This window comes from Oculina patagonica, chromosome 13 (genome assembly GCF_052425735.1).
Source record: "Oculina patagonica isolate OP01 chromosome 13, crgOcupat, whole genome shotgun sequence".
Lineage (NCBI taxonomy): Eukaryota > Metazoa > Cnidaria > Anthozoa > Scleractinia > Oculinidae > Oculina > Oculina patagonica.
The window spans coordinates 17,946,441-17,970,844 of NC_135770.1; the positions used below are offsets into that span (position 1 = coordinate 17,946,441).

The 24,404-nt window shown below is 38.6% G+C and overlaps 2 protein-coding genes across 3 annotated transcripts; both read left to right on the forward strand.

Annotated features, from left to right (window-relative positions):
- The first annotated feature begins 247 nt into the window (after window positions 1–247).
- LOC144635774 (uncharacterized) lies at window positions 248–10,439 on the forward strand. 2 transcript variants are annotated; one of them, XM_078494859.1, is made up of 3 exons: window positions 2,179–2,293; window positions 7,446–7,477; window positions 9,908–10,439. In XM_078494859.1, exons 1-3 carry the CDS (start codon window positions 2,274–2,276, stop codon window positions 10,237–10,239), a joined length of 384 nt encoding a protein of 127 aa, XP_078350985.1. In that variant the 5' UTR covers window positions 2,179–2,273; the 3' UTR covers window positions 10,240–10,439. The 2 variants fall into 2 exon arrangements, with proteins under 2 accessions (XP_078350984.1, XP_078350985.1); XM_078494858.1 differs by lacking the exons at window positions 2,179–2,293; window positions 7,446–7,477 and adding an exon at window positions 248–399.
- A 10,065-nt stretch (window positions 10,440–20,504) lies between these two features.
- LOC144634820 (uncharacterized) lies at window positions 20,505–23,082 on the forward strand. The gene is made up of 2 exons (XM_078493853.1): window positions 20,505–20,656; window positions 22,566–23,082. The coding sequence occupies exons 1-2, from the start codon at window positions 20,605–20,607 to the stop codon at window positions 22,895–22,897; spliced, it is 384 nt and encodes a 127-aa protein (XP_078349979.1). The 5' UTR covers window positions 20,505–20,604; the 3' UTR covers window positions 22,898–23,082.
- Window positions 23,083–24,404: the final 1,322 nt, after the last annotated feature.

The window sequence follows — 24,404 nt, forward strand, 5'->3', positions numbered from 1 at the left end:
AAACCATATGAAATCAGACTCGAATTTTGTTGCGTGATATTCTTGGAAAAAAAGGAAGTCAATCAGGGGACTTTTCCCCAGAAAAATGTGTCATCACTTTGCTTCGCTATTGCATCGCTCGCGTGTTTGTTTATTCAGTTGGTAGCCTGCGAGAAGGCTCACCTTGGGGCACCTTTGTTTACGTTTCTGACGCTGGCGTGCCTTGATTGGCTAATTATTTTTATGGTTAAACCTTATTGGTTAATATCTGTTATATATACGCTCATTTTCAAAGCCTTTGCCTGTTGTGATCGCTGCTTTGCTGAAGAAAATACAAGTTACAACCATCAATTTGAGAAGCAAACATAATGAAAGGTTTCCTGCTGAGCGTTCTCGTTTTTTCTGCAGTTCTTTCGACTGGTAAGTTTATGGGTTTGTTTTACTCCAATCAATTGCAGTTAAGCAGGTTAAAATCTGCTTAATATTCCGACAAAGTGGTTGCTGTGAAAGCCGATCAAGTCGACCAACTCGAGAGCCATCATCAAATTCCGAACTTAAAAATTGTCCAAAATAAGTGTGCAGTTAAGATCAATGGACTTAGTTCAGCGTCTGGCCGAAACATGATTCATTTTAAGAAAAATCGTCGCCAAAATGGAAAATTGGGTATGAAATCAATATTAATCAATCGCCCTTAATCGAGGTTACGATCGTTTATTTGCCTTTTTATTAAACGATTTCGTTAACAAAAATCTCCCAACAGCTAGAAATAGATGCTGTTATTGATGAAATCGACACGTGAAATGACCAAATAGCAGATCCATCGAAAATCAGTCTTACGGTTGAGGTAGATAATATACACTGGTAAATATATGTCATGTATAACACGACATTGAATTTCACCGTCTTGGGATGAAGTTCAACAGTAGTATAGGAGTTGGGGGTACAAACGCATTATTATATTCGATTTAAAATACCAGTGCATTTTTCAATATTGAGTTAAATCATTTTTCATATCAGAACACATTCTTAGAAAAGATACTTAGAAATAGCAGCGCATTTTATCGAATGATCTCAAACTCCCCAACTTTCATTTTTTGAAATCTATTTTGAGTCAATTCGTAGAATCCATCGTGCGACTAAATTCTCAGAAATACAAGCGCATTTTATATTTGATAAAAAATACGAGATCATTTTGCAGTGAGTGGATTTCAGCTCTGAATATTGAGATTTGGAATACAAAATTATAAATCATTTTTCAAATTTATTTTTTTGAAAACTATATTGGAATTCATATTTGGAAATTTATATTGGAGAACCATATGACATCAGACTCGAATTTCGTTGCGTGATATTCTTGGAAAAAAAGGAGGTCAATCAAGGGACTTTCCCCAAGGAAAATGAGTCATCACTTTGCTATTGTGTTCAAGGTCATAAGACTGTCTTGTGATAACATATGATAGTCGCGTGATTATTTTAACCAATAAAAAGATTCACATTTTCTATTCAGAATAGTGAAACTTTTCTTAGAATCCATTGTTTGACTAAATTCTCAGAAATACAAGCGCATTTTATATTTGATAAAAAATACGAGATCATTTTGCAGTGAGTGGATTTCAGCTCTGAATATTGAGATTTGGAATAAAAAATTATAAATCATTTTTCGAGTTCATTTTTTTGAAAACTATATTGGAATTCATATTTGGAAATTTATATTGGAGAACCATATGACATCAGACTCGAATTTCGTTGCGTGATATTCTTGGAAAAAAAGGAGGTCAATCAAGGGACTTTCCCCAAGGAAAATGAGTCATCACTTTGCTATTGTGTCCAACGTCATAAGACTGTCTTGTGATAACATATGATAGTCGCGTGATTATTTTAACCAATGAAAAGATTCACATTTTCTATTCAGAATAGTGAAACTTTTCATTGAAAAGCTATTTCATTTGTGACGTTTCCAGTGAAGATGCCTTACTGCTCTTTGTACGAAGTCATAATTGATCAGTATTAATTTTGGCTTTCTCCGATTGAGAAGCCAAGCATTTGTGTGAAAGGAATCCCGTTGCCTTCGCCAGTTTCGTTTTCTGGAAATTGCATCGCGAGTTTTTTTATTAGTAATCTGTGTTTCTGTTTGTGACGCTGGCGTGCCTTGATTTGCCAACTATGTTTATGGTGAAACCTTACTGGTTAATATCTGCTATATAGACGCTCGCTTTCAAAGCCTTTGCAAGTTGTGGAGGCTGTTTTGCTGAAGTAAGTACATGTTGCAACCGTCAGTTTGAGAAGCAAACATAATGAAAGGTTTCTGTAACGAGTACGCTTACATGAAGTATTGAACTTCCTGCGGTCGCAGGGCATCTCAGACAACACGTTCCTCGTGGTCGGCCATGTTGTTATAGTAGCTTTGTTCTTGGTTTAAAATATAAGAGCTTTGATTGTTTTGGTACCTGACCAACTGGCGAATTTGGGTTGCTGCATGAAAGAATTATATATTGGCTACAAAGCTGGATAAAGAGGATGAAGAGCGCCAAGTAGCGACGCTCTTGGCAGTAATCGGAAAAGAAGCAAACAAGGTGTTTCGTACTTTCACTTCTTAAAGCAATTCGAAGATTACTGTATACCCAGAGAGAACACCATTTACGAGCGTTTTCTATTTTTTACTCGAGATCAGCGGGAGGGTGAATCAGTTGATCAATACATGACGGAATTACGCCAAATTGCAGGGAACTGTGATTTCGAATCACTCACACCGGAGCAGCTTCTCCGTGATCGTCTAGTAACTGGTAGCAGGAATGGCAAGGTACGTGAAAACTTGTTTAAAGAGAAGAAGTTGACTTTAGAGAAAGCTTTAGATATCGCTCGCGCTTCAGAAAGCACAGCTGCTCAAATTAAAGTAATGACCGTGGAATCTGGTTTGAATGCTGTCAAACAGAAAGAAACTGAGCAGCAGTCTGATGACACTCCATTAGTGAACGACAACAGGATCAGAAATCGCAGATTCTGTGGCAGGAATCATGAAAGACGCAACTGTCCTGCATTTGGCCAGACATGTGCATTTTGTAAAAAGAAGAATCATTTTGTAGCCAAGTGCCCAGCAAAAAGTAAGGTATCTACTGTCTAGGAGCGGTTTTATCTGAGTACTGCAGGTGTTGCAAGCAGTGAAGGACGTAAGGTGGTGACCTTCAGTGTGTCAAAGGATGCTGAGAGTATGACAGGCCATGAAGTTGCTTTCTTGATGGACACTGGAGCTGAGTGTAACCTACAACCTTTGGATGTCTACAAGGGCGTGACCGGTGATCTGGACTTAAGCTTTCTTGATACTCGGGTAAAGTCGGTTCTGATCTTGGCTAATGGGTACGAGCAACCCATTGAGGGCAAAGCAACCCTTATGCAACCCGTAATGGACACACACACAAAATACAAGCAAGTGTAGTCCAGGGTCGTAGTTATGAGCTAATACTGTCCAAGAAGACTATGTTAGGAATGAACCTGATAAAGATCCTTGATTGCGACCGAGATCCGCGCATAAATGTACTAAAGACAGGTAAAGACCCCTTGCTGGAAGAGTATGATGACGTGTTTGAAGGCCTTGGAAAGCTAGATGGGAAGTATAGTATTGTAACTGACAAGTCCGTGAGGCCTGTGGTGCACCCACCAAGGCGTTTACCAGTGGCAATGACTGAGCCTGTGCAGAGGAAGCTGGAGGAAATGATAGCTGATGATGTCATAGCACAAGTCGATGAGCCCACGGATTGGGTATCCAGCTGCATGCTGGTTGTGAGTAAGCCACCTTCTGAAGCTAGTGGGGAAACAAAGATACGCATTTGTTTAGATCCCAGGGATCTGAATGTCGCCATAAAACGAGAACATTTCCCCATGCCAACACTTGAAGAAATTGCAAATAGGCTAAACGGAGCCAAGCTGTTTAGCGTACTTGATGACAGCAATGGTTTCTGGCAAGTGGAACTTGACGAAGAAACTAGTGTGCGCACCACATTTAACACCCCTTTCAGGCGCTACCGTTGGAAGCGAATGCCGTTTGGCATTAACAGTGCACCAGAAATTTGGCAGCGAAGAATGCGAGAGCACATAGAGGGGCTTAAGGGAGTGGAGGTCATTGCTGATGATTTTGCGATTGTTGGTTACGGCAACACACCCGCTGAGTGGCAGTCAGACCATGACCAAAATGTAAGTGCTTTCCTAAATCGCTGTCGTGAAAGAAACCTGAAGTTGAACGAGAAGAAAGCCCGGCTGAGACAGCAAGAAGTTCTCTTTATCGGTCACATTTTAACCCCAGAAGGCCTCAAACCTGACCCGTGCAAGGTGGAGGCAATAGTACAAATGCCTGACCCCACTGATGTTCACTTTCTGTGTCGATTCCTTGGCATGGTGAATTATTTGGCAAAGTTTCTGCCAAGCTTGTCAGATGAAACAGAAGTCCTGAGAAAACTCACTGAAAGGGATGCTGAATGGTGTTGGTTACCTGCCCATGCTGATGCTTTGGCCCGCGTTAAAGAAATGATTGTAACCGCCCCTGTACTTGCCTACTATGATGTGAGCAAACCGGTAGTCATCCAGTGTGATGCTTCCCAGACCGGACTTGGAGCTGCCTTGTTGCAAGAGGGGCGTCCAGTGGCTTACAGCTCCTGCGTGATGACTCCTACTGAACAAAATTATGCTTAAATCGAGAAGGAGTTACTTGCAATAGTCTTTGCATACGAGAAGTTTGATCAGTACATCTTTGGCAGGAGTGATGTAGTTGTCCAGTCAGACCATAAACCGTTGGAAACCATTTTCAAGAAACCCATCCACAGCTCCCCAAAGCGCCTCCAACGAATGCGACTCCGTTTGCAGAATTATGACATCCAAGTGGAATACAAAAAAGGTACCACCATGTTCTTGGCTGACACCCTAAGTCGAGCATATGTCAATGGCGAACATTTGACAGTGCCAAACAGTGATGTCCGTTCAATTAAGGAACGACTATTTGCCTTTGAGTTAGAGCAGATCAAACACGATGAAGATCTGACCGTATCTCCTACTCGTTTGGAGAAGCTGCGCGAGGAGACTTCTAAGGATAAAGAGTTGTAGATCGTATCCGATGTTATCCGTAAAGGTTGGCCGGAGACCTTGGCACAGGCAGGTGAAAATAACAGGTGTCGGAAACAAGTGATTGAGCAGTACTGGAACAGTCAGGATGAGCTGAACACAGAGGGTGGTTGGGTATACAAAGGTCATCGTTTATACCTGCTGCTGAACGTTCTGACATTGTAAAGAGCCTGCATGAGTCGCACATTGGGGTCGAAGGGACACTGCGTCGTGCTCGTAATATTGTTAACTGGCCCGGAATCACGGCACAGCTCAAGGATTACCTATCTAAGTGCGGTATTTGTAACAGTTACAGACCTGAACAATGTAGAGAGCCATTGCAGCCCCATGTTGCGCCCAATCTACCATGGGAGAAAGTCAGGGCTGATTTGTTTATACTTGAGCGATTTGAGTAACACCACAAGCAATTGTGTCATCACTGCCTTATAGACCTGGTTTGCCAGACATGGCATCCCTGTGACAGTCATTAGTGACAACGGACCGCCGTTCAACAGTGGATATTTTGAGTCCTTCAGTAAAGAATGGGACTTTCATCACAATACGTCAAGCCAGCGCCACCCGCAGAGTAATGGTCGTGTTGAAAATGTTGTTAAGACCTGCAAGTCATTGTTAATGAAAGCCGTGCAGATAAGCGAGATCATTTGCTGGCGCTACTTGAATGGCGCAACACAACTACTGAAGGAATGCATGTTTCACCTTCTCAGCTACTCTACGGCGGGCGAACGTGCACTCGTCTCCCAGTAGCTAAGGCATTGTTAGAGCCCCGTGTGATTACTAATGTACCAGAGATGATTGAGATGAGGAAGCAGAAGCAGAAGCATTTTTATGACCAACACAAGCAGGAATCGCCAAAATTAGACGACGGTGATGCCATAAGAATGCGCCTGCCAGGCGAGAAAAAATGGTCCCTTGGACAGGTCATTGGAGATATAGGCAACCGTTCCTATCTGGTAGAGGTGAATGGGAAACAGTATCGTCGGAACCGCCGATGGTTAAGAGCCACCCCTGAAAAGTTGGAGCCCTCAGAAACAAGCGAGCCGACTGAGCTAACTGAACAGACTTAGACAAGCTCAGTTGTGTTACCGCAACCATTGGTTCCGTCAACACCAGAAGTTCCAGAGCCACCTAGTCGTCCAACGCGTGAACGTCTCCCACCGCGTTGGCTACAGGATTACGAGACGCATCGCTAGAAATCGCGGACATTGAAGTCGGCGAATTTTGATGCATCTTACATTAACCGCTCACGAAACTTGGTAATAGCCGCTGATTCGAAACTCTGACTTTGGGCTCATATACATCTACGATGGTACACAAAAATTCGGCCTACACACAGTAATATTTTGTAAGGTAGGAAAACCACTGGTCAAAAATATTGCCTGATAATACAAATGGAGCAAAAGATCTTTCAAACGATGGCTTTTGTGGCAAAATTGGAGCAAAGACGGCTGAAATATCGTAGCTCAAAGACAGCGGATTTTGGGATTTCAAAGTGGACTGCCGCCGTGTGTTTACAGTATGCGATTTTTTGTGATTTTCTAACGGCAAAGATACATATGAAATCTAATCGGAAGGAGATGTAAATCCATTGGTGAGTTAGAATCATGTATAGTTTTATCAAATCTGCTTGCACATTTTTTCGATTACATTCAGTTTGCCGATAATCCCGGTTTATAAACTTTAAGTTTTGGGTTTTCGCTATACATATACATTCCTCCTCTACGCCTTATAATTTTGGTCTCACAAACTGTTCGCAGAAAACGTTCATGAATACAAATGAAATTCGAAGTCTGCACTTCAATTCTTGTACAATGTGGTTCTTAATACACCAATCTATTGTGTTCCGCTTGCACCTTGCACATTTGTTAATTTGTCAAGAAATATTTAATAAAACATTTCATTCTCCCTACATTTTCTTTGTAATCCTTGCGTTCGCTTCTACGGTCAATGTACCGCAGGACATACTATTCGCGGACTCGGAGGTCCGCGATTTCTGGAGATGGAGTGCTGAGGACGAGACACTTTTGACTTTGCCTCTTTGTTTTGTTTGTTGTTGCTTTTATTGTTAGCCCACCTACTTGTATGCACAGTTGTTTTGTACATAAGAACCATGAGGCATAGAAACATTTCAGAACATTATATTTTGAGTTTGTTAAACTATGAAACTAACGGAAGGAGATGTAACGAGTACGCTTACATGAAGTATTGAACTTCCTGCGGTCGCAGGGCATCTCGGGCAACACGTTCCTCCTGGTCGGCCATGTTGTTATAGTAGCTCTGTTCTTGGATTAAGATATAAGAACTTTGATTGTTTTGGTACCTGACCGCCTGTTTAGTTACCGTTACAGTTTCCTCTTGAGCGTTATCGTTTTTTCTGCAGTTCTTGCGACTGGTAAGTTTATGTGTTTGTTTTACTCCAATTAATTGCAGTTAAGCGGGTTAAAATCTGCTCAATATTCCGACAAAGTGGTTGCTGTGAAAGCCGATCAAGTCGACCAACTCGAAATTGTCCAAAATAAAGTTTGCAGTAAAGATCAGTGAAATTAGTTCAGCGTCTGGCCTAAACATGATTCCTTTTGAAAAATCGTCGCCAAGATGGAAAATAGAGTATGAAACCAATATTAATCAATCGCCCTTAATCCAGGTAACGGTATTTTATTTGCCTTTTCATCAAACGATTTCGTTAATAAAAATCTCCCAACCAGCTAGAAATAGATGCTGCTATTGATAAAATCGACACGTGAAATGACCAAATAGTAGATCCATCGAAAATCAGTCTTACGGTTGAGATAGATAATATACATTGGTAAATGTATGCTATGTAAACACGACATTAGATTTAGCGGTCTTGGGATGAAGTTCAACAGTAGTATAGGAGTTGGGGGGTACAAACGTATTTCTATATTCGATTAAAAATACCAGCGCATTTTTCAATATTGAGTTAAATCTTCGATAAAAAATACGAGCGCATTTTTCATATCAGATCACATTCTTAGAAAAGATACTTAGAAATAGCAGCGCATTTTTATCGAATGATCTCAAACTCCCCAACTTCCATTTTTTGAAATCTATTTTGAGTCAATTCTTAGAATCCAGATAAATGACAAAGGCGTAAAGACAGTCAAGGGTATTAAGAAGAATGTCATTAAGAAGAATATCAAGCATGAAGGTTATAAAAGCACGCTCTTTAATAACAGACACATCAACGATGAAAACAATTAGAGGCCAAAATCACCAACTTGGAAGCTATGAGATGAATAAAGTATCACTATCATGTTTTGATGATAAGCGCTTTATTCATGATAATGGATAATTAGCAACACTTACGGGCATTAAAAAATAAATACAGAGAGATGACGTCATGACACAACTGTGTCACTGCCCTCGATTTGTTTCTAAGAATTTAGTCACGCAATGGATTATAAGAATTTACCCAAAATGGATTTCAAAAAATGGAAGTTGAAGTTTGAGACCAATCGATAAAAATGCGCTGGTATTTCTAAGTATTTTTCTATGAATGTGATCTGATATGAAAACTGATGTGCTGGTATTTTTCACCGAATATAGAAATGCGCTGGTACCCCCAACTCCTATACAACTTTCAACTGAACTAACGATTTTCTGTCAAGGTTTTGATAGTTAAGTTTAGGTTTCGATAATTCGGTTGTTTAGTTTCAGTTTCGATAATTCGCCTTTGTCTTAGTTTTGCAAGTTCCACTTATCTAACAGTTTCCTGTAGTTTGGATAGATTTATAGTTTAGGTTTCCATAGTTAAGTTAGGTTTAGATACCTAAACTAACGATTTTCTGTCAAATGTTTCTATAGCGTAGATAGTTTAGTTTGGGTTTCGATAAATCGATAGTGTAGTTTTGGTTTTAGATCCCCTAAACTAATTTACGGTTTTCCGGCTGTTAAGGTTTCAATGGGTAAGTTAGTTTAGGTTTCGATAGTTTAGTCAGGTTTTCGTTTCCCTGGTTTCGTGTTCGTCTCACACTCGTGTTGGTTCCGCCCCCCTATCAGTTTGCAATTTGATTCGGAAGCACTGTTTCAAGAACCACTCTGTAGTGAATATCCGATTTGTGAACCTTCGATTTCTCAGACCTCCCGATAACTAGAACCATAAACATCGTTGCCTTTGTATTTACTTCAAACACTGCAATTTTAACTCCAAATATCTTCGACCTGACTGTTTTTTTTTAAAGCCCACCTCACCCTCTGTTGCCAGTAAGGACCAGTAAGAGACTGTTGTCCCGCCATAATTTGAAGTTAAGAGCTCGCAGATAACGAAAATATACAGAATTATCTAAAATACCGCAACCTGGACCTTTAAAATAGCCGGAATTCTAGACTCCTTCCACAGATCGATCATGCCCGTCACGCGCTCCCGAGAAAAGACGAAGACGTCTGAAATCCAGGCTACCCTTTAAATTGCGCCCAACAAATAGTCAATCGACGGAACTTTAAAATTACCTTGTTGAAAGTTGTAAGAGGACATCCGTTTTAACTGTACTGAAGAACAAGAAAGTGAATCTTCCTTCTTACCGCAGGATAACTACAAATGTGACGTATGCTGCTAGGCCGCTCAGAGAAATTTTACATTTTACATTTTACACCTCTTAGTTTACATTTTATTCTCATTTATTTATTTATTTATTTATTTATTTATTTATTTATTTATTTATCTATGTCGTATGGTTTTCTCGAAATAAATTTTAAGTAATTTAATTTAATCTATCCTAAATCCGTGTTTGTCCTCTCCGTCAGTAATTACAACTGAAGGCTTACTTACAAGTGCCTCAATTTCCCTCTTCGTTTATTTCAGCTTATAGCATCAAGTGCTATGTTTGCAAGGGAACAGAAGACACTTGTTCAAAGATTAATTTGGAAGCAGACAAGGACATGCAGCAGACCTGCCCTGGTGATAGCAATCTGTGCATCAGGAGCTGGTACGGAGCAGGCAACTATACAACAGTTTCCAACGCATGCGGCACTGACTCAACTTGCGAAGACTTGAAAGGTACCTGCGGCGTAACCAAAGCCTTCTGTGATGTCGGCTGCTGTTACAGAGACCTGTGTAACGAGGGCTCCCCTCTTTCCTTCAGCGTGTTTCTAATGGTCGTTTGCTTCTCCGTGGGCCAAGCAATACTAAAGTAATCCGGGAGCAAGGATGTTTATGCAACTTGTCCTTGGATATAATGTTTCGTTTTACAGACCTGTAGCTCGTAAGAACAATTTAAAAACAAGTTCAAACTTTGCTTGTGTTTCGAAATTTAACCTAGTGAACGTTGTTTTCCTTCTTTTCTAATCTGAAAGGAGGTGATGGGTTTTGAATAAACATTAATACGCAGGTGTTATTTCAGCGGAGTTCTTTATATTATACTTGAATATTTAAATCAAACTTATGGAAGATAATACTCCTTTACTAAAGGTAATCTTTAAATTGCACCAATTAAAATCAACCTGTAACAGGAAACGAGAGCAAGTGTATAAAATAGAAGTGGAAAAGGGTATGATGAGCATCTCCAACGGACCCTTAAAGAGAGCCCCTCTCACCCTGTCCCCACCTCATCAGGCCTACGTGTGGACTTTGGTATAATTGGAGCACATGCCATGTTTCATCACTTCTTTTGGTGTCCCGAGATTCATTATAGACATTTTGTTACTTACAAAGGTCTCTGAACTAAAAGAAACTAACAAAATAGTTTAAAGTGAGAAAAAGAGAACAGAGATACTTATAAAAATCAGGGATGTTGAGTCACGTGTTGGCGAGCAGTTAACAAAAGACAAAAACTCGCACATATACTGGCACATCAAAGGACCAGAAATCTGCAAAGCTTCGTGTTCAGAAGATTTCATCTCAATCCTCGACATCTCACTCATTGCATGCTCGTGCTTTGGACATATTTAGAAGGTGTAGCCGAGTTCGATTACTTTTTCTTTACGTTGATGATTGTTTTATCTTAATATCGTGATGAGAAAAGAAAAAGCAAGCAGCTCTCAGCGTTACACATTTCAATTGCATGTATAGTTAATCGCCTATCCATTCGCTTTTCTGTATGCGTCTCTTAATCGTTAAATTAATTTTCCCTCTGGACTAATATTTGCATAAACTGGCATCATTTATATTCTTTTTTTCTGGTTGTTAAATGTACTCATCTTTCTGCAGTATTTGATTTCTTTTTGTCCTTTTATAATTGAATACAAAACTTACATTTAAGCTAGAAAGTGTTACTGGGGAAAATATTCTGTTGGTTTCTTTCTTATGTGCTAACAATTTAGGGCCTGTTTAAGAAGCAATTTCATTTTTTTTGGATATTGTGGTGGTAAAGAGTGGTTCAAAATCTTTTTCTGTCACACAGGAAATAAAAAAAATAAAGTAAGATTATCATCTGTGGTGTTGAAGTCCTTTTTCAGAAACTAAACAGAAATTTCCAAATCTTTTCAATGCCAAATCGCTGTAATACGAGTACCCGATATAAATTCAGTAAATTCGCCATTATATAAATTACTCATTTCTGATTACCGGCAGGACAGAGAATATTGCTAAAAATTCTAGAAAAAAAAAACAGAAATTATTTTAATTTAGATTATCACCTGCTGTATTAAACGACATGTTATCTGTTTAAGTGTTTGTTAACAGAACTTTCTTGACCTTTTTGATGGCACGTTCAGTCGTTGTATTGCCAAAAAAGGAGCATCTAATTAAAGTTGTTGACTCTGCGTCCTTGGTTTACAGGTGTTTTTGGAGAAGCGTTCTATTTTCTTTGACAAACGTTTTCCATGATTATTCCATAAAAGCAAATGCCACACATTCTATGGGTTCACAGGCTCAATAAACCCACCTGGGATGTTGGAGGAGACTCAAAAAGTTTGTAAGTCACTGGCCAGACGGCTCGACATCCCGTGTGGGTTTGTTTGCACCGGTAAACCTCTAAACAAATAAATTATTTAGAAGGATGTTCACCACACGGATGGTTTTTTAAAAAGAGGTTGTTTTACAGATTGCTTATTCAGTCCATACAACAGCATTCTACGACTTTCTTCTTGGCGGGAAACAGACATTGTCACTTACGGGTATTATTTATTATCACGGGTACTACTGCTTCTGGGGAGATTGCCACAATTTCAAAACCATAATCGATTTTAAATTTCGTTACAAAGTTGCTTATTATCAACACAATCATCGGACGACGTTCTTTATCCGACGCCCGCGCTATTTGGAACTCGCGTATATCGCGCTCGCTGTCGCGTTCGTCCTCACCGACTTTAGAGCAAAAGAGAGACAATAGTCACTGCGGCTTAAAGAATAAAACAAAGGTTCAGCTCCACACACAAACTGCCCAGTTCAGCGCGACGAAAACTTTAAAAGTTACGAGCTATAAAGGTCATAAGAAAGGAAAGGTAAGAGGCAGTCGGTGAGAGGCAGGAAAAGTATTCAAGGACTACCTATTTTAAAAGTTTTTCTGTAGAAGTGTTTGTTAAGGTGGCTCGATCGGATTTTTGAGTGACGATACCTTTCAACTTTGAGCAACTTGTATGTCACGGTAAACAATACGACTGAAAATCGATCAAAACAGCTGTACTAAAGTAAGATGAAAGTTTCGAATGAGATAAGTTTCGTCGAAATCGGAGTAACCATAGCAAAAAAAATGAAAAAAGGCTTCTAGATCTTGGACTTTTTTTTTTTTTTTAAATTTATTTATTGACACACAAAGAACACTACTTACTTAACAAATACATACACTACCTACGATGCTAATTACAAGACATTACTTATTACATTATTTAATATACATTTTCTTTTTAAATAATAATATCGCAATAACACGCCTTACAATACCTACTATAACAAATAGCGCTCTTACAAAAAATATTACATTATATTACTATTACATTTTAAAGTTACAATCTATTTACAAAGTTCAATTTTTTACTACTAACTCTAATACTAACTGTATGTATTTTATTTTACTATGAAACGAAAAAAAATAAATAAATAAATAAATAAATAAATAAATAGATTGCGGCACAACCTCTGGGCAGGGGGCGGGGTAACTTGGGGGAACTCAGGCACAAAGTGTTGTCCATTTTGCTTTGTATTTCGTCAAACTATTATTTTTAACAGCGATTGTGCGTTCATAGAGAATCTTTTGATTGAGTAAGAGAAGGAAGATATCTAGATTCGGATATGCTGAATTCAACCAGGACAGAAAAATGTGATACTTGGCGATGATGAGGAAATGATTCAGGGCATAAAAATTACTTAAATCTGGTTTATTACCGTAAAAAATATCTGTGTCAATTAAGGTGATATTTTCTGAACGTTTTTCATTCCACCATGCAATAACTTTTTTCCAGAATAATTGTACCGTCGGACACTCATACAGCAAATGAGGTAAAGTTTCGTATGAAGAGCTACAACGATCACAACTGGGAGAACTTTTCAATTTCATTTTGTAAAGTCTGTTATTAGTGGGTAGAATGTTATGTATGACCTTGTATTGGAAACATCTGAGTTTATTTTCTATCGTAACTTTGAGTGGCAATTCATAAATGGCTTTAGCAGGAAGACGTTTTTCTATAAGCTTAGTTTCTATGTTTGGGGCTTTAAACACTTTCATAACAAGCAGTTCGCGAGCAGATTTGGCGGTGACATTCGCAAGAGGAAGCTCATTACTGTCAACATCGGTAAGCATTCGTTCGCAATTTAAAATTGATTTTTTCCATTCTTCAGGGATCGCGGTGAGAAGGCCATAATACGTTAAGAAGTTTATCGTCATACCATATCTATGTTGAAACTCAGACCAGGATAAAAACGTTCTGTTCTCATTTACCAGATGACCGATTTTAATAACTCCTTTTCTATGCCAAGATGGATAGAAGACTGATTTACCATCTATTTTAATATAGCGGTTATTCCAAATAATTTCGTTTTCATATTCCTTAGCAGAAGAAGGGTCTTTAGAATGTAGCTCCTGCCAGACATTCAATACTTCCTTGTAAAAGGACGGTACATACGAGACGAAATTAAGGTCAGATACATTAAAATTACATTCCAAAAGAAACGAACCACCATATTGGGATGTAGCAGATGAGAAGAGGGAGCACCATTTGTTATCACCAGCTTCATATAAACGTTTAACCCATGCTCCCTTTAAAGATTTGTTTATCATGTTGAAGTCTACCATGTTAAGGCCCCCTTTCTCTATAGGACCAATAAGCGTGTTACGTTTGACCTTATCGGGCTTAAAGTTCCATATGAACTTGAAACAAATATCATTAACTTCACTAGAAAAATTTGGTGGTGTTGTGAGAACGGAGGTATTATAAACAAGCTTGGAGATAGCGAGGATTTTGATGATACAAATTCTTCCCATTAAAGTTAAGCCTCTGGTCGTCCATTGGTTTAAAATTTTCTTTAGCGCAACAAGTTTTTCCTCGAAATTAATTTTGTAACTAACAGACTGATCATATGCGAAGGCCACACCTAGCGCGATTACATATTTTTCAGGCCACGAAATATTAAATTTAGAACGTTGACCCAAGTTGCATTTAAGACTGCCCAGCCACATACCCTCCGTTTTAGAAGTATTTATTTTTAAACCTGATATATATATATATATAGCCTTGGCTCCTAAGTGAAGCATAGCTCATCCACAGTTTTCTTCCACTGTTCTCTGTCTTGGGCTTGGTGTTCAATTTGGGTCCATCGTAGAACAGCCTCCAAAATCATTTAAAAGATTAAACAAGTGATTAGCTGAGCGATCATCTTTTATAAAGGCTGTGATATCATCCGCGTACATACTTAATTTTAATTCCGTGTCGTTTATTTTCAAACCACTGATATTTTCATTATTTCTAATCGCTTGGCCAAGTACCTCAATTGCCAGGACAAATAAGAGCCCCGATAAGGGGCATCCTTGTCGGACTCCTCTTTGAAGCTGGAAGAAATCGGACGCAAATCCGTTATTTATCACACAGCTGGTGATATTGGAATAGAAGGTGTGGATCCATTTTTGAAAAATTGGCCCAAAGTTCATTAATTCAAGGACTTTAAACAGGTACTTCCACTCTAGGGAATCAAATGCTTTTTCAAAATCTATGAAAAGTAACATGCCAGGTAGTTGTCTTTTCTCATAAAACTCAATTACATCAGATATTAGCCGAATATTTTCTCCTATAAAGCGGTTTTTAACGTACCCTGTTTGATCATTATTTATCAACGTTGGTAAGACTTTCTCTAATCGTTTTGCAATACATTTCGTTGCTATTTTGTAGTCAATATTCAACAACGTGATTGGCCGCCAATTTTTGAGAAGGAGGGTGTCTTTATTCTTTTTAGGTAACAGAGAAATCACACCTCTCCTTTGCGAGATCGACATTTCACCTCTATGATAGGCTTCATTTAAACAGTCTATTAAAGGAGTTACCACGGAATCCCAGAAGCATAAGTAAAATTCTGTAGTCAGTCCATCTGAACCTGGGGTTTTGTTTTTCTCAAACGTTTTAAGAGCGGCTAAACATTCTTCTTCAGTGATAAGGCCCTCGCAGGATTTTTGCTGCTCGCTATCAAGTCTCTGTACATTGTCAAGATTTAAGAATGACGGGGCTGAAGCATCAAATGTGTTATCTGTTATTTGTGAGGCATATAAAGCTTTATACAAAGTTTCCATCTCACACAAGATCCTGTTCGGTTCCTCAACATACTCGTTTTGATCGGTTTTCAATTTAACAATATGCTTCCTTTCATGCGAGCGCTTCTCTAGATTCATGAAATATTTCGTGTTTCTTTCGCCATGTTCGTACCACCGTGCTCTGCTTCTTATAATCGCGCCTTTTGTTTTATGTTCAGCGATTCTTTGAAGTTCAAGCTTGACACGTTCAATGTCTGTTGCTAAATTAGCTGCTAGCGGATTTTGATCCAAACGCATATTTAATTGTTTTAACTTGCAGAGTAAATTTATTTCTTTTGATTTTCTTCCTTTAGCAAGACGTTTAGAGAAACGGATACAAAAGTCTCTAATCTCCATTTTAATCATCTCCCAATAGAGTCTTTTGTCACTTGTTCCACTATGCTTTTTCTTGGCATGAAGTAAAAAGAATTTTAGGTTTGTTATAAATTCTTCATTGTCAAGAAGAGAGTTGTTAAATTTCCAAAACCCAGGGCCAGCTTTTTTTTGCTTATTTTTATACGCGATTTCAGCATAAATTGGGGAATGGTCTGAGTCGTAATATGATAGCACATCCGTCATAGTAGTACGTGGAACTAAATGTTTTGAAATAAGCCAATAGTCTAATCGACATCTTATTTTTCCTGAACTATTCTGCCAGGTAAAGCGCTTATAATTTGGATGATGAAATCTCCATATATCATCGAGATTTAAGTTGCCGCTCATTTCCTTTATGCTGTGGATAACTTTTTTCTTACCGCTGATATCTTTTCCACCTATTTTATCAATATTTTGGAGTGGACAATTAAAATCGCCTCCCATTATAAGATTTTCATTCACATGAGGACGTAGCTTGCTCGTTAATTCGTTAAAAAAATTTAATTGTTGATTTTGGTCATTGGGAGCGTAAACATTGGCTAAACAAAATTCTTCGTCTTGGAGTGTGAAGCGAACAATAAGCATTCTTCCGTTCTTATCATTAGTAATGCAAATATTCTCTGCTTTTAAGGTAGGTCGAAAAAGAATCATCACGCCTCTGCTATGTTTAGAGCCATGGGAAAAGCAAATGTCACCACCCCATTCTGCACGCCAAACGTTTTCGATTGTTTTGTCACTGTAGGTTTCCTGCAGAAAAATTAAGTCATATTTGCCATTATGAAGCCACCTAAACAAATGTCTGCGTTTGATCGACTTATTTATGCCTCTGATATTAAGGGAAACACATTTTAAATCCATTGCAAATGTAATTACGGCTCAACACCTGCACCAGAGCCCCAGCCAAAAAAAGTTGTCCCCAGATGTGGTGCCACCAAAAAAAGAAAGAAATACCACGAAACACTAAACAAAAATCTAATCAAGCCGTTGAACGACTTCATGTATAGAGGAGATAGCCTTAGTAAATAAAATAAATTCATCGATCTTGGACTTGATATAGTTTTCTCAAGGTCCGCAAAATTTGAAGAATTTTTATGAGAGCGTTTTCGAGAATATTTTGGATGAAGTTTTCAGGTGCTCAAATACAACAAAAACAAAGCAGTGTTAAAACATTATTGAGAAAACGTTCACAAGGCCCGATCAAGTGACATTTTGGCCTTAAGTGAATATTGAACTATCTAATTACCTTGGAAGAAAATCTCAGAGAAATAGTTTCATTTGATTTCTTGAAACATCAGCTTGAATATGAACTGGTATGAAGTGTTATTTCGCTCTCTTATCGAAAAAGAGCCTTCGCTTACTAAAATGATCGCAAAATAAAAAGCGCTCGATAGAATTTTTTTAAATTTGGCAGTCAAAAAGAATAATAATTATGTAATGAAATGTCCGATTTTCAAAATAATTGAACCATTTAAAGGCATTTAATATCAAGCATTAATTCAGGTAAACATTGCGCTGTTTTGCACCCTACATCGGATCGCTGTCTGTCTCCATTGTCTCAAGCCGCGTGCATTTGTAAATTCCAGTAGATCATGAATCACTGATTATTTATTACTGGATATTTTTGTGACAATTCTGCCTTGGCTTTGAAACTGTTAAGAGACTGAAGATAATACAAGTGCTTTACTAGCCTATTCGTCGTTGTTATTGTACTTCGGCTTGTTAAATTAGCTTGTTTCCGTGCAGTTTTCGGAAAACAAGCAGCTGTTATACATATTCAAGATGTGCTGAAATTTACAAATGCACGGGGCACGACACAATAGAGTACTTATAATGAGGCAGCGATCCGATGTTGGGTGAAAAACAGTGCAATGTTTTCCTGAGTTAAGGCTTTAAATTAACTGCCTTATAATGTTTCAATTATTTTGAAAATCGGACATTTCATTGCATAATTATTCTTCTTTTTGACTGCCAAATTTAAAAAAATTCTATCGAGCGCTTTTATTTTGCGATCATTTTAGTAAGTGAAGGCCCTTTTTCGATAAAAGAGCGAAATAACACTTCATACCAGTTCATATTCAAGCCGATGTTTCAAGAAATCCATTGAAACGATTTCTCTCAGATTTTCTCCCAAGGTAATTAGATAGCACAAGATTCACTTAAGGCCAAAATGTCACTTGATCGGGCCTTGTGAACTTTTTCTCAATAATGTTTTAACACTGCTTTGTTTTTGTTGTATTTGAGCACCTGAAAACTTCATCCAAAATTTTCTCGAAAACGCTCTCATAAAAATTCTTCAAATTTTGCGGACCTTGAGAAAACTATATCAAGTCCAAGATCTAGAAGCTCTTTTTTTCAAAATTATCCCTCTATTACAAGAAAATCGGTCTCGTGTAAAATGGGTGGTGACGTCATTATGTTGCTATGGTTACTCCGATTTCGACGAAACTTATCTCATTCGAAACTTTCATCTTTCTTTAGTACAGCTGTTCTTATCGATTTTCAGTCGGATTGTTTACGGTGACATACAAGTTGCTCAAAGTTGAAAGGTATCGTCTCTCAAAAATCCGATCGAGCCACCTTAATAATTACTGTGCGCTGGCATGTGGCGAATTATCGCAATTTGAGTCACCGCTTTATAAGGATGGCGCACTTGTTTTACGTTATCGACGAAACTATCAAAAGCTGCAATTTCGTGTCCACGTTTTCGTCTCAAATATATAGGTTTCGGTGTATATTTGCTGCCGCAGCCAACAAGCCTGAAGCGAGCGAACGAGGCAGCTCTCTAATCGGCAAAGAATCACATTATAGGCGCATTCAATCACTTTTCTTACGAAACGCAAGGAATTGTGGTCGGCGGTAAGATAAAAGGCGCAAAGAATTGTGGTTATGCGTGAATGGAAGGTTTAAGATGCGCAGTGGCCATCCATGTGCTTTCTTAGTTTCGAAAAGTTTTTGTATATTTTTGGACTTATTCCATGAACAAGGCCTGGTTAAACTCTACTGTTTTGGCGGCCATGTTGGTTGTTAGGTCGTGTTGAGTTCTAGGCAATATTGATACACCATGGGACAGTTTGGATCGCTTCGATCGTCTCCCTGCGTGAAAGTAGTTCTCATAAAATCGTTCGCGATCGCCGCGGTCTACGACCAATCGCCCGGATAGAACACGGGCGATCCCTCAAGCAATCACAATCGCCCCAATCTCCGCAGGTATCAACGATCGTCTGTGAAGTGTTCTCATGTAATCGCCCCGATCGTAAGACCACTTTTTGAAGTGACATGCAGCGATCGGAGCGATTATATGAGAACCAACCTTAAGTGACCTTTGCAGTATGTTGATACTTCCCTTCAAATCGCTACAAATATGGCTTGTTTTAATTTTAGATCTCACTTCAATTTTACGATACTTCACCGTTTCAAGCAGGAAAAAGTAGTACAGCTTATACAGTTACTGCAAGCATACTTCTACCTCATTCTTTCCCTCGGCAGCATTTCTACCATTTTGGTATACTAGTTTAAAGATAAAAGCGAGTAGTTCCTTGCTCATGCGCACAGCCATATCACCCGGGAAGTGGCAGCCAAGGGCAGCTGTGTCGGCCTTCAACCCTCTTGTACTCGACTTAATTTAGCAGTTGCAAAAAGAAAGCCTGAAAAAAAGATATGTGTTCAATAGTCGATTGTATGCGCAACGGAGCGGTTTCATTGTTTCAGTCGAAGAAAAAAACGACGAGGAGATTCTGACAAAGCGTTGACCCGAGGTCTTCTCACCTCTGCAGAACACAAGACAACAGTTTGAGAAATTTCATATTACGTGAAAAAAAAAATATTTTTCATGCTTCCTACGCAGACGCTCTTTTTACTCATCGCGTAATCTCGAGGGACTTCGTGACGTGCACAAACAAGAAACCAATAAGGGATCGTGCTGATCCGGTCTGATAAATACTTCATGACAACTAAATAACAATTTTGCAGCAAGTATGCAAATTATAAATTGTATGCCAGGAGCAGTATGATTTTCATTCCTTAAAAGGAATGCATGGAGCCCTTCAGAGCGTACCCGCCCCTACACCCTCCCGGAGTTCTCGACTGATGGTCTTACCGCACCATTTCCTTATGTGTTGAAATTTGAACAAAATAGCAGAACAAAATTTTTTTGGCCACTGTTGTCTTACACTCTAAATTTAATTTTCAATAAGCTTTCTCCGATCGAGAAGCCAAGCATTTTAGTGAAAGAAATCCTTTTGCTTTCGCAAGTTTCGTTTTCTAGGAATTGCATCGCGAATTTTTTTTATTAGTAATCTGTGTTTCTGTTTGTGACGCTGGCGTGCCTTGATTGGCTAACTATTTTAATGGTTAAACCTTATTGGTTAATATCTGTTATATATACGCCCATTTTCAAAGCCTTTGCCTTTTGTGGGCGCTGCTTTCCTGAAGTAAGTACAAGTTACAACCGTCAGTTCACGAAGCAAACATAATGAAAGGTTTCCTGCTGAGCGTTATCTTTTTGTCTGCAGTTCTTGCGACTGGTAAGTTTATGTGTTTGTTAAACTCCAATTAAGAGTGCAATTAAGCGGGTTAGTAAGATCAGCGGAATCTGCTCAATATTCAGACAAAGTAGTTGCTTTTAAAGGATCAAGTCGACCAAGTCGATGGCCATCAACAAATTCATTGCTCAGTCGAGGTAACTAATACAAATAATTTAATTCAGAACCTCAAAATTGTCCAAAATAAGAAAGCAGTTAAGATCAGTGGAATCAGTTCAGCGTATGGACTTAGCATGATTACTTTTGAAGAATAGTCGCCAAGATGGAAACTGGGATATGAAATCAATATAAATTATTCGCTCTTAAAGGGACTGTGTCACGACTGAGTTAAGTTATTTTATCAAGTTTTGTCAAATACTTGCTATTAAACTTAAGCTGTGTTCACACTAGGCCGAAACATGTTTAGTCTGATCACGAATGAAACATGTTTCGTTATGAAAAGTGTTCACATCAGACAGTGCATTGAGCGAATCATGATTGAAACATGATTATTCTGATCATGATTGAAACTACCTCACGAGGTAGTTTCAATCATGGTCAGACTAAACACTTTTAAATGGCGGACATGCGGTGAGGAGGCGAGTGCCTAAAAGCTTCAAAATTGGGCTATCTATTAACTTCTATGAGACCAAATGTTTGTTTAAAATATGGGCTTATGAAGCGATACAACAGGAATTATCGGCGATGGGTAGAATGTAGAATAATTGGCAGAACATTGCCACGAAAGTTTACGACAGCGGATACAAGCGAACGGCATTGCAATGCAAAAACAAACTTCACAAAACATTCTTCTTTTACCAATGATAGCGCAAATACTGACAATAACTGAACTAACGGTTTTCTGTCAAGGGTTCGATAGTTTAGTTTAGGTTTCGATGGTTCGATAGTGTAGTTTTGGTTTTGGTTCCCCTAAACTAATTAACAGTTTTCTGTTAAAGTTTCAATAGGTTAGATAGTTCAATAGTTTAGGTTTCGAACATAATAGTTCGATAGTTTAGGCCCCGTCCACATTAATCCGGATAAATTTGAAAACGCATCTTTTTTTCTCCGGTTTGGCCAACCGTCTAAAAACATTTTAAAAACGGAACTTTTCAAAAACGTTCTTCAAAGTGGGTATTTGAAAACGCATTTCATCCGTTTTTGATGCGTTTTTAAAATTTATCCGGACTAGTCTGGACGGAACTGAAATATTTTATACGGCGTTTTCAAATTTCTCCGTTTTCCAAATTTATCCAGATTGACGTGGTTATCCCTGGTTTCATGTTCGTCTCACAATTCGTGTTGGTTCCGCCTCCCTATTTTCAATTCGATGAAGAGCCACTCTGCAGTGAATACCCGATTTGTGAACCCTCGATTTTTCAGACCTCCCGATATATAACTCCAACTATAAATGTCGTTGCCCTTGCATCTACTTCGATCACTCAAACACTGCAATTTTAACCCCAAAAATCTTCGGCCCGACTGTTTTTTTTTTCAAGTTTACCTCTTCTTTTGTTGTTACCAGTAAGAGACTATTTCTCTGCTTACTTGAAGTTAAGAGCTTGCAGCTAACAGAATTATCTAAAATACCGTTTTCTGAACCCTTTAAATTACCTGAATTTCAGACGACTTTCTCTGGTCGATCATACCGGTCACGCACTCCTGAGAAAATACGCCTAACAAACTGTCAGTCGAAATGCAAGGAAACGAAACTTCAAAATTTCCCTGTAGAAAATTCTTAAGAGGACATTACCGCAGTATAACTACAAAATGCATTATCTGTATCTTTAAATATCGTTTAAACAGTTGCCAAGAGTGTATTACGCATGTCTCTTTATCCAAAATATGTTTGTCATTTCCATTAATGAGGTTTACTTGTAAGTGCCTCAATTCCTCTCATCTTTCGTTTCAGCTTATAGCATCAAGTGCTATGTTTGCAAGGGAACAGAAGACACTTGTTCGAAGGATAAACTGGAAGGAGACAAGACCAAGCAACAGGACTGTCCTGATGTCGATCGGTGCTTAAGGACCTGGTACAAGAAAGACGGCAACATACAAGTTACCAACAGATGCAGCACTGACGCAGCTTGCAAAATCGCGAAAGAAGCCTGCGACAAAATCGATGAAGGAAAGTGTGCTGTCGGTTGCTGTGACAAAGACCTGTGTAACGCCGGCTCACATGCTTCCTTCAGCGTGTTTCTGATGGCCGTTTGCTCTGCCGTGGGCCTGGCACTACTGAAGTAATCCAGGAGCATAGATGTCCAGCGAACTTGTCCTTAGGTGTCATGTTTAGCTTAAGCTCGTAAGAACAATTAAAAAACAAGTTCAAACTTTGCTTGTGTTTCGAAATTTAACCTAGTGAACGTTGTTTTTCTTCCTTTCTATTCTGAAAGGAGGTGATGGTTTTTGAATAAACATTAATACGCAGATGTTATTTCAGCGGAGTTCTTTATATTAAACTTGAATATTTAAACCAAACTTATCGAAAATAATACTCCTTTACTAAAGGTAATCTTTAAATTACATCAATTAAAATCAACCTGCAACAGGAAACGAGAGCAAGTGTATAAAATAGAAGTGGAAAAGGGTATGATGAGCATCTCCAACGGACCCTTAAAGAGAGCCCGCCTCCCCCTGTCCCCACCTCATCAGGCCTACGTGTGGACGTTGGTATAATTGGAGCACATGCCATGTTTCATCAGTTCTTTTGGTGTCTCGAGATTCATTATAGACATTTTGTTACTTACAAACAGGTCTCTGAACTAAAAGAAACTAACAAAATAGTTTGAAGTGAGAAACAGAGAACAGAGATACTTATAAAAATCAGGATGTTGAGTCACGTGTTGGCGAGCAGTTAACAAAAGACAAAAACTCGCACATATACTGGCACATCAAAAGACCAGAAATCTGCAAAGCTTCGTGTTCGGAAGATTGCTTCTCAATCCTCGACATCTCACTCATTTCATGCTCGTGCTTTGGACATAATTATTGAGAAGGTTTAGCCGAGTTCAATTACTTTTTCTTTACGTTGATGATAGTTTTATCCAAATGTCGTGACGAGAAAAGAAAAAGCAAGCAGCTCTCAGCGTTAGACATTTCAATTGCATGTCTAGTTAATCGCCTATGCATTCGCTTCTCTGTATGCGTCTTTTAATCGTTAAATTAATTTTCCCTCTGGACCTATATTTGCATAAACTGGCATCATTTTATATTCTTTATTTCTGGCTGTTAAATGTACTCAGCTTTCTGCAGTATTTGATTTCTTTTTGTCCTTTTATAATTGAATACAAAACCTACATTTAAGTTCCTGCGAGACAGAGTAAGTCTTTCAAGTGTTGTATTGAATGCTGAATAGTCGCTCAGTGTTATGAAAATATATACATTGAATAGCTTTCATCAGCATCCGTATACAATCAATCATTACACAGACGGAAATTTAAAACAGCGTCGATTTCCCTGGTGAGTTTTTTGACAGATAACTGATGGGGACGCTAATTGAACACGAAACATGACCCGTTTAGTTTCGTTTTTAATGAAAATGCGTAATTACTTATTAAAGGACCCAAAGGACCCTAGTCAGCGACGCCTTTGTTTTTGTTTACATGCTAGAGTTTCAGTATTATATTTTGCGCAGAACGTGTTAAAGGGAAAGAAATCACTGTGAAAATGCTCAAGGTAATTATACAACTTTCCAGCAACACAACTGAGAACAGTGAATATCAAGTTCGCTTTGCCATAATAACGACGGCAT

Coding starts and splice junctions, on each gene's coding strand:
- LOC144634820 (XM_078493853.1), top strand. CDS start 20,605: ATGAAAGGTTTCCTGCTGAGCGTTATCTTTTTGTCTGCAGTTCTTGCG. Junction 20,657..22,565: donor GTCTGCAGTTCTTGCGACTG/GTAAGTTTATGT, acceptor CTTTCGTTTCAG/CTTATAGCATCAAGTGCTAT.
- LOC144635774 (XM_078494858.1), top strand. CDS start 348: ATGAAAGGTTTCCTGCTGAGCGTTCTCGTTTTTTCTGCAGTTCTTTCG. Junction 400..9,907: donor TTCTGCAGTTCTTTCGACTG/GTAAGTTTATGG, acceptor CGTTTATTTCAG/CTTATAGCATCAAGTGCTAT.